Source organism: Scomber japonicus, chromosome 12 (assembly GCF_027409825.1).
Source record: "Scomber japonicus isolate fScoJap1 chromosome 12, fScoJap1.pri, whole genome shotgun sequence".
In the NCBI taxonomy this organism is placed as follows: Eukaryota; Metazoa; Chordata; class Actinopteri; order Scombriformes; family Scombridae; genus Scomber; species Scomber japonicus.
In genome coordinates, this window is record NC_070589.1 from 11,887,928 (window position 1) to 11,898,001 (window position 10,074).

At 38.1% G+C, this 10,074-nt stretch overlaps 1 protein-coding gene across 2 annotated transcripts in view; it reads left to right on the forward strand.

The window, feature by feature from the left end:
* The window catches only part of slc1a7a (solute carrier family 1 member 7a), a 32,881-nt gene extending 22,807 nt beyond the window's left edge, over nt 1-10,074 (forward strand). Inside the window, exons 4-11 of one of the 2 annotated variants that reach the window (XM_053330057.1) lie at nt 2,477-2,519; nt 3,135-3,366; nt 3,602-3,701; nt 4,116-4,349; nt 6,893-7,087; nt 8,480-8,614; nt 8,860-8,965; nt 9,808-10,074. In XM_053330057.1, coding sequence (XP_053186032.1) covers nt 2,477-2,519; nt 3,135-3,366; nt 3,602-3,701; nt 4,116-4,349; nt 6,893-7,087; nt 8,480-8,614; nt 8,860-8,965; nt 9,808-10,074 — 1,312 coding nt within the window. The remainder of the gene's footprint in view (nt 1-2,476; nt 2,520-3,134; nt 3,367-3,601; nt 3,702-4,115; nt 4,350-6,892; nt 7,088-8,479; nt 8,615-8,859; nt 8,966-9,807) is intronic. The other variant, XM_053330058.1, reaches the window with a different exon arrangement.

Sequence of the window (10,074 nt, forward strand, 5' to 3'; positions counted from 1 at the left end):
GTTGAATGGCTAAATGGTCAAATCCATGTAGAATACTCACTGCAGGCCACTGACTTATACCACATTGTCCCTCTATATCTTCACCATATGTCTTTGAAGTCAATCTGTTGAATGTATAAGCTGTGAAGATACAATATGCCATTTAATCTCTCTGTATGTGAAATGTGCTGTTTAAATTTTGAATGTGATTTGAGCTCTGTGTTGATGTGGGATTTACAGCCACTGCTATTACAATGGTGAGTTTGGTTATGATTGATGACAGACTCTCTGTTCTCTGCACTGCTTTAAGAATGCTACATATATGACTCACATGTAGGAACAGTCTGCATCAGGAACAAAAGGTGCTTCTTATTACACTTCTCTTATTACACTTCTCCCCATTTAGACTATACTATTTTGTAATTCCAACAATCTGAAATTATGTATTTTTCTCATAATCATAGTTATAGTTTGTGAGGTAGGCATGATGGGGAACCTCTCATCATGCACTGGTGCAACAGACTGATGAACATTTACCAATAAGTGTGTGCGTGCATGTGTGTGTCTGTGCGTGCATGTGTGTGTGTGTGTGTGTGTGTGTGTGTGTGTGTGTGTGTGTGTGTGTGCGTACATGTGTGTGTTCTAAGTCTCCATCAATCAAAGAGGTTGCTGAACAAAACTTTTTGTGTGGCTTCAGTCTGGACACTGAACTTGATTTTTCATTTTATGAGCATGTCAAATTGTGTGAAACATAGTGAGGTTATCACATTATGCTGCACTCCTTTATATGGTCACATGTAAAAAGGAAATGACCTACTACAATTTACATTGTGTACATAAACAATTCATTGTCAGATTAAAGGATTTTTATGTGAGTCATCATAAGCTTCAGCTGTGCTCCGACAATCATGTTTGGTTCTTTTTTTTTGTGTAATTTAATTCTATCAACTATCCCTAGGCTCTCGTCAGTATGCCATTCTCCTCTTGTTTCTATTGTGAAATACCTTGAACATGGATGTGTTGCATAAATAAAGTTGATTATTTTTAGTAATTGTATTTTCACTCACTGAATCATATCTTTTCTCAAGGACACTTGGACATGTGGACCTAAGCCACAGCTTCCTGCTGGCAGTAGAATAACAAGAAGATTCAAGTCATAATCTATTTTTCTCTATGAAATTATTACTGCAGCGTCATCAGTGCGTACTCATGGTATTATTTCTGACCCTGTCCTCTGCCACGTGAGCCTATATAGTAACTGCGGCAGTGCACCAGTTCTGTAAACCCTCAGTCTCATTTAATTATCTGAGAAAATATATTTGAAAATCACTGTGAACTATGTGAGGATTGAATCAAAGTAAAATCAGTATACAGTATATCCATCCTTCCATTGACCATAACCAGTTATGGTAATCAGGCTCATAGTGGGCGAGAGGTGGGGTTCATTCTGGCAAGGACTCAGGTGTGTTGCCAGGCTGACACATAGAGAGACAACCATTCACACCCACAAGTCATTTAGAGTCTATAAATAGCCAGACCAGCATGTCTTTGGACTGTAGGAGGAAAGCACCCAAAGAAAACCCCCACAGGAACCATGAGATTATGCAAATTTATCACAGGAACAAGCTCCAGCAGCAGGTTTGGGTATATATATAAAACAACCATTATACTGTATAGTTAATAAACATATGCCATCCATTTCAGTCTCTTATATGAGTCAGATCTGTTGAACAAGCATTCATCTGTTCCCCTGTTTATGAAAGATGTTGGGCATCCATGTCCCACTCATGTTACGCTTCCCCCTTTTGCACTAATTTAGCCTGGGTTCCCTTTTGTTTGACTATTTTTAGGTTTTCATCTCTCTCTGCTCCTTTTGTTGAGGTTTCTGCCTCTGCTGCAGCTGCCGTTGGTAGGCAGCGCATGCGATGCCATTTTTTTCAGCAGAGATTTGAGTGGGTTTTTTTGGCTGGTTATTAAAAAGTATATCACCTTCGTACTACCTAACTAGCTTTTTGTGTGGAAATAATGAAGGCCATAAATGTTTTCCCAGAAAAGATAAAGGCAAGAAAAAAACGTTCTGATCAATGTTTTAATCTATTGGGAAAGTTATTCTTTTCATGAAGAACACTAATGAGCTGCATCAAGGTAAAAGCTGTCCCTTCGTATTGACTTCCAGAGTTAACAGAAGTGTTGTGTATTGTGCAAGTCAGTTCCATAATGAGGTTTCTAATATACATAAGGTGAACATATCTGTCATGTGAATTCATAAATAATTCAGTTTTAAAGGCAGTTTAATGTTGAGAGAAAAACAAATATTTCTTTCAGCATTGAATGCTGTCTTAAATCAGCCTCTGTGTTGTGGTTTTGCTCTGTTTTTTGTGATTGTAGAGGACATTTTTACAACAGGCCTACTTTGGAAATACATATGTATGCATTATTCTTTACATCTTCCATTTAATGAAGGCTATTCATATATTCTCAAAATTATCTTCCTCAGCAACATGTTTCCAGCCAACTTGGTTCAAGCAACATTTCAACAGGTAAGCTAACATGATAAAGGCAAAGATATGCTAAAAAGAAAAAAAGAGGTGTGGGGGGGGGATTAAAAACACAAACTAACAGCACAAATATTTAGGAATGAAGGTTTAAGCACTCATTTGATATTTTGGGAAATATACATATTCACTTTGTATCACTCTCATGTCATATCTGTACACTAAGGCCAGCTAGCTAGCTTAGCATAAAGACTTGTGGAATGGGTAAGTGAAACAGCTAACATCTTTGTCCGACCCACCAGCACCCCCAGAGCTGACTAATTAACACATTATATTCTGTTTGCTTCATCTGCACAAAAATCAAAGTGTGAAAGCAACATATTTGTGTATCATATCTTTTAACAAATTACATATAACGTGTTAATTAGTAAGCTTTAAAGGTGCTGGTATTGATCACCTCATGGAACTATCGAGAAGGAAGTGAATATGTTTATTTCCCAATATGTGGAACTATTCCTTTAATGCTCAAATGTATAAGGTTGTACATAATGACCTGTATTATTAATGAATGAGCCCATATGTGTCATCATCATGTGAGAATATGCTGCTTGATTTGTTGCTGGTGTTTACTGATGAGCTGTATTCTCGTTTGGTTTCAAGTATCGAACCCAGAGAGTACCAGAACTCATCCCCAAGCCAACAGTGGCTCAGCTCCTGGACGAGACCACCACGCGTAGGGTCTACATCTACGGTATCCAGGATGACAACGGCACTGATATCCAGAACTTCTCCCTGGATCTCACGCCACCACCTGACGTCATAATGAAAACATCACCTGGTACCAGCGAGGGCATGAATGTGCTGGGGATTGTTATTTTCTCTGCGACTATGGGTAAGTGGTTGGCATGGTTTCATCACACAAACCTTCACATAATAACATGAACAATGCACTCATATGCAAAAATGCTGGATCAAATTATTGGCACACCCACCCCTTTGCATAATTTAGTTGAAAGTGTTTATGTGTATTGTCTTTAATTTATCCTGTGAGGTACATCATTGTAGATGTGTTACTGATGCACTTATCAATTCATGCATGTTCCACTTGTTGTTTTTCTTCAATCCAGGGATAATGTTGGGGAGAATGGGGCCCAATGGAAGTGCTCTGGTCAACTTCTGCCAGAGTGTGAATGAGGCAGTTTTGAAGATTGTTGCCATTGTCATCTGGTAAGAGCTGTAACATCAAAGTAAACGACACAAAAAAACCTGCTACATTTTAGATTTTTAAAAATTAGTGAACAGTTACAGGTTACAACTTTTTAATATAAAAATCATACTAATCATAATTTACCTGAAAACAAATTCTGAATCTTTTCATCAATGGTGCGAGGGGTCGCAATGTCAGTCAGTCCGTCCACCTCTAGTGCTACCATGAAGTGACTGTAGATTATTTATAATTTATTGCTATTCACACACTTCCTACTACTGGCATGATTGTAAATGAGCTGTATGTGGACACTGAGTGCACCATGAATGTTAAAACTTCACACCATGAAAGGAAATAACATTTTGAAAAGAAAGCTTATCTGGTATCTGCATTTCCTGAACAAACCCCTCTCATCATTGCTTCCTTCCCTCCAGGTATTTTCCCTTTGGCATTGTATTCCTGGTTGCCGGGAAGATCTTGGAGATGGATGACCCTTCAGCCATGGGGAAGAAGCTGGGCTTTTACGCCATTACAGTGGTAATGGGCTTAGTGCTGCACGGTCTATTCATTCTACCAGCGATGTACTTCTTCATTACTAAGAAGAGCCCCATCGTTTACATCAGAGGCATTCTACAGGCCCTGCTTATTTCCTTGGCCACCTCTTCTAGGTAAAAATCTTGAAGTCTGTAACAGTCTAGTCTCCACTTTTTACAAGCACATTCTATTGTTAATTTTGTACACATACATTTGTTTCTTCAGGTTTTTTTGTGGTCCCTTGAGGAACAATAATGAAATGGTTTTCTCATGATGTTTATAATTGTACAATTATATAACATTATATAATATACAATAACAAACTTTAATTTGCAACTCACCAAAAATAACAAGCAACAAACAAAGTGTTGAGGTCAAAGTAATTATGCTTATATACTACATTATCAGTGTAAATGGAGTGGATAATGGAATTCACCTTGAATGAAATGAATGCTTCACTTCACAGTGACCCTTTAACCTCGTGACGCAAATCTCACTGCTGTCTTTTCTGTTAAGGCTATATATTGATGTTTTACAACAACACTAGACAAGTCAAGTCAATTTTACTTGTATAACACACAATGACACCTTAAGGTGCTTAATATCACCATAAAAGTAATTGATCAAGAAGGTAAAGTTGTTATGAATCAAAGTTTAAAAGTACCGAAATACAACAACTTAAAATGAACACCTAATCAAGCACACAACACACATACACAAACACACACACACACACATATTCACCATTCACCATTCACCAACGTTTTAAAGTGGAAATAGGTGACTTTTTTGCTTTAACTCATCACTATAAAGCAAATGTTGATTAGACAGTGTAATGGCCATAGAATAAAGATACCATTGGTCTTTAGATTATTTCCCTATAAACTACGCTTTCACTGTGCAAATGTGTCTGCCCCTGGGTATAATCTTCCTGGAAAATAAAGGCTCCATTTACAGCACAAAGGAAGTGTGTCTGTGCACATAGCTATTGATATCTATATCCCATAATGATTTGATAGGTGGCCAACCTCTTTCTATTGCCTAATTGCTATATGGTACATGTGAAATATTTTACAGGCAAATCTGATTGTAAACTACTTTTGTCTGTGTATGATACATTTTAGTTGTAAATATGTGATTGATTTCTAGAGGGCTTTCTTCTATGCATCATAAATATTATTGTGTAAAAAGGTAATTGTCCAATTGCTTATATACAACTTTCTCCAGTGTTTTGCTGATGAGAGAAAGTTTTGTAATTGGTCTCTAAATACCAATTAAACATGGATCCAGACTCTTTTTCAACAGCACACTGAAGGGAGGTAGGGAAGTTTTATGTAAGCAAAAAGGCATTAACAATTTTCAATGAAAGACAGACTTAACAGTTTAGTGGGGATGGAGTTAAGTGAGGTGGTCGAAGAATTAAACTGCTCGATGACTCCGTCCAGACCTTAAGTGTGAAAAATGACATAGTGGCTGTATTGTCATGCATTGGTGAAGAGTAGAGAGCATATGAGAGGTATTTTTGTAGTAAGCCACAATATTGTTTCTGATAAATGAAACTTTGTCATAAAGGAACTCAGCAAACTTATCACATTTGTTTGTAGAGTGTAATTCTTCTGGAACTGAAAAGAGGAAGGAAGCATTATTTTAAATGTTGATAATTCACTGAGAATATCCACCATCATATTACTTGGATATTACACGGCTAGTTTGAGCTACTCATTGGTAAACAAGTTAGCATTCATTTGACAACTTTTAATATATCTATTGGCACTCTGCACTTTGTAGTATGGATCAAATCAAAGAGGATGCAAAAGTGATCTGAAATTGCAACATTAAATATGTCTGTTAGCAATATAACCATACGTAGCATATGGCGTATACGTAGTGTTTAGTAGTTGAGTGACAGATTGTTTACTCCTGGATCGTCGTCCATGACCTTTTGGCATACACCCATCAAATGCTCTCCTGCTACTGAGAAATATTTACAGGATTTGTTCAGTGAGGCTGTGAAGGATAAATATAATTCACTATTAACGCAATTATATTGGTACAGCTTACCAAGAGGATGAATTTCCAGATCTCATCTAACTTGCTATTATTAAAAACATAAACCTTTTTTTTTTTTGGCTGATTTGTTATTGCATCTCAGAAAATGTACACATTTTTGCACACATAATGTGGCCACTTGAGTCAAGATCTTGAATCATTTGTGTCCATGTATAACCTGGAATTTTTTCCATTAATTTCCGAACCTATTTGTTCCTTTTGTTACCCTCTAAAAACAAACTATGTGTTTACTTCAGCATTTTCCAGCATTACAAAAAATGTCTGTCATACACTTGTTTTTTAGTCCAAATATTGGAAGCTGTGACAACAACTGTGAAATTACTGCAAAAATAATCCTGTAAATAAATATATATTACCAACTGCATGAACACCAATTTTAGTGAGTCTGTCATGACTCCATCATGGTGGGGAAAACAATACAACGACCCACAGAGAAAATAGCTACTTGGAATAATGTAACAAAATTGTTAGACTTCTGTCTTTATTGTGTGATCAAAAACACCTCAAATAATCATATAATCACAGCTTCTGTATGTTATAGTCTTGATTACACATCTTGTCTAAGAAGAGGCTCATTATCTGGCATTATTTATCTTTTTTGCTGCAGCTCAGCCACTCTGCCTATCACCTTCAAGTGCCTCCTTGAGAACAACCATATCGACAGACGCATCATCCGCTTTGTGCTGCCTGTGGGGGCCACCATCAACATGGACGGCACCGCGCTCTACGAGGCTGTGGCAGCCATCTTCATCGCCCAAGTGAATAATTATGAGCTAGATTTCGGACAGATCATCACAATTAGGTAAGCCTGGCTACATTTTGACTGTAACTGTCACACAAAAAATGTGCATTTGATGGAAATGTTATATAAAATCTAATAAATGTCAGCAGGTGTAGATTCAGATGAAAACCTCCACATACTGTATGGGACACATCAATTTCAGTTTAATTCCCCAAGGAATATTACTCATCCTGTGAAAACTGTTGTATTCTGTCCTCAGTGACTCTAAAGGCAGCTTTCTAAAGCTAGAAAAAAATAACACTAATGATATCATCACAGCTTGGGCTTGGAGACTACATTTCAAACTAATGGAGTTTGAAAAACAGGCATTTAGCCTACTTGTGGTGTTTTGAGTACAACATGTGAATTAATCACACCACGTCACACATTTAGTTTAATTCTGAATTAATAAAAAATATTATGGGATTTACTAGATACACATATATGTAAATGTCACACAGATTACGCCTCATATGAGCTTCTTAGTCTGATCAGATTTTTGCTAAATCAGTCTGGAAGCCCCGGGGACAGAGACAGACTGACAGATAGACACACAGACAGACAAACAGACAGACAGACAAACAGACAGACAGACAAACAGACTGGCAGACAAAAACACTAACACCCCTCCCATTAACACTATCACATCTACCTTTCACACACAGGTAAACAAGTCTACACAGGTCCAGAAACATGCCTGTCCCTCATCTGATTTGATGACATGTCCTACTGTAATAACATTAAGCAGACCTCTCCTCATGGCTTCAGTCTGTGCACATTCCCTCATAATCCCTTGGCGGTAAAACCCATATGACCTGTATTACTCATGTCCCTTGTCACGCCAGAATTATAATCATTTTTCCCTCTCTCTGCGTCCTGTTCCCGTGCCGTTTGGCTGCTGACCACAGAGCTGCTCCATCTGCATGCAAACCCATACCCCCCTTCCCCCCGAACCACCATCCATCCTACATCCTCCACCCCTCCACCCTCCTGTCCTGCATAGGGACAGTTTATAAATTTGAACTCAGAGTTCCAAGATCTTAGACAGAGCATCCGCCACATTCGCAATCATGCTCCCTAGATCTCACACTCTCCCTACACAGTGTTCAGACCCTTTATTCAATACTGCAGTGTAAACATATGAGTGAGTAAACATATAGTGAGTAACAAGTATGGCATTGTAAAGTACAGAGGTATCATCATCAAAATGTACTAACTTCTTCAAATGAAAATAAAGTATTAAAAAATTGCATTGTAAGTGCACTTAGTTACTTTCTAACACTGTCCCTACTTCATAATTTTCCTTTACTTCATTTAGATGAAAGACCACGTACACCTTAATGGGGTGTTGAACATCATGTCCCTGTACATTATACAAATAAAGGCACTCTGCTCTTCTTTCTGTTCCATCAGCATTACAGCTACTGCAGCCAGTATCGGTGCAGCTGGAATCCCGCAAGCTGGACTTGTTACCATGGTGATCGTGTTGACCTCTGTGGGTCTGCCCACTGATGACATCACTCTCATCATTGCTGTTGACTGGGCTTTGTAAGTAAGGGTTAATCTCTCTATATAGATGAATACAATCAAAACCATGATTTCGGGAAGTGATTATGACATCTTCCAGTATACAGCATCTGTATCTACTGATCTATTAATCTATAGATTCTGTAGAGAAAAATAAACACATACCATACTAGGGTCAGAGGGTTAGGGTTAGGGTTAGGTTAACTATGAATCATTTCTATTTTCCCAAATTTTCATGATGACTCACTTTTGATTTTGTCACCCAGGGATCGATTCAGAACGATGGTCAATGTGATGGGTGATGCCCTGGCCACAGGTATCATGGCTCACATCTGCAGAAAAGATTTTGTCAAAGAGGGCGAGCAGGTGAGAGCATGCAAGGACAAATCAATAAATACTGAGACTGCCAAGCATCCATTCACCGGCTTCTTGACTGGCTTCTCCCTTGTGTATAGGAACCTTTGTCTTTAACTGTTGTCTAATAACAGATGTGTGGGTGAAGATCAATGTTATTAATTGATTGTTTCTTTTAGTATGTAGAATGTATTTTGTATGTAGATTTAAAGGAATACAGTAGCTCCAGATTTCCCCCAAAAAAGATTATTTTCAGGTTGTTTTTTTTTGCCTTTGGATGGAGCCAGGCTAGCTGTTTCCCCCTGTATGCTATGCTAAGCTAATATAGGCCTAGTTAATGCACATACATGAAAGTGGTCTTTTCTTGGCGAGAAAATATAGAATATTGAATGGTTCCTTTAATTTGTTTCACTTTACCAGCAGCGGGCATGTACAGTAGTCTCTAGGTCTTATTTGAGTTCAATATAAACTCAACATATGTTATGGTGAAATATGGATTTTAGATCATCACATTTCATCATAACAACTGTAGTAAAAACCTGCTGACATGTTTAACCATTATTAATCATGCACAAGCTTCAAGTTTACTGTTTCATTTAAATTATTCTGATAATAGTGAAAATCACAACCTCTGCCAGTGTCATCGTTGCCTTTATTCATGTGTTTTCTTTCCTTAAAAAAGCCCCAGAACATATCATTATCCCAAATATTGATATAAGCTTTATGTACATATATGTTTGCCATTTTAAAAACAGACTCTGAATGAGTTTGCTGCACATGTGACTTGCTTAACTAAATGATACAAAGTCCCTCTTCTTCTTCTTCTTCTTCTTCTCATCTATGATCATTATGTCCACCAGGTGCCTCTGATCTGTGAGACGAAGCCCATGATAAGTATCCAGCAGATGATGACCTACCAGAACCAGAAGAACGGCTGCTACCAGGCACCTCCACCGGGTAGCAAGCAGGACCACCTGTCCCCGGACGTGGCTCGCCTCATCCAGCTAGAGGAGGGGATTCGGCCGATTGAGAAGAAGAAACACGCTCACTCCTCTCACCATAAGAGAGAGCACAGGGACAAGGACCACTGTTCCGTCGACATGAACGGGCTGGAGACTAACGTATAA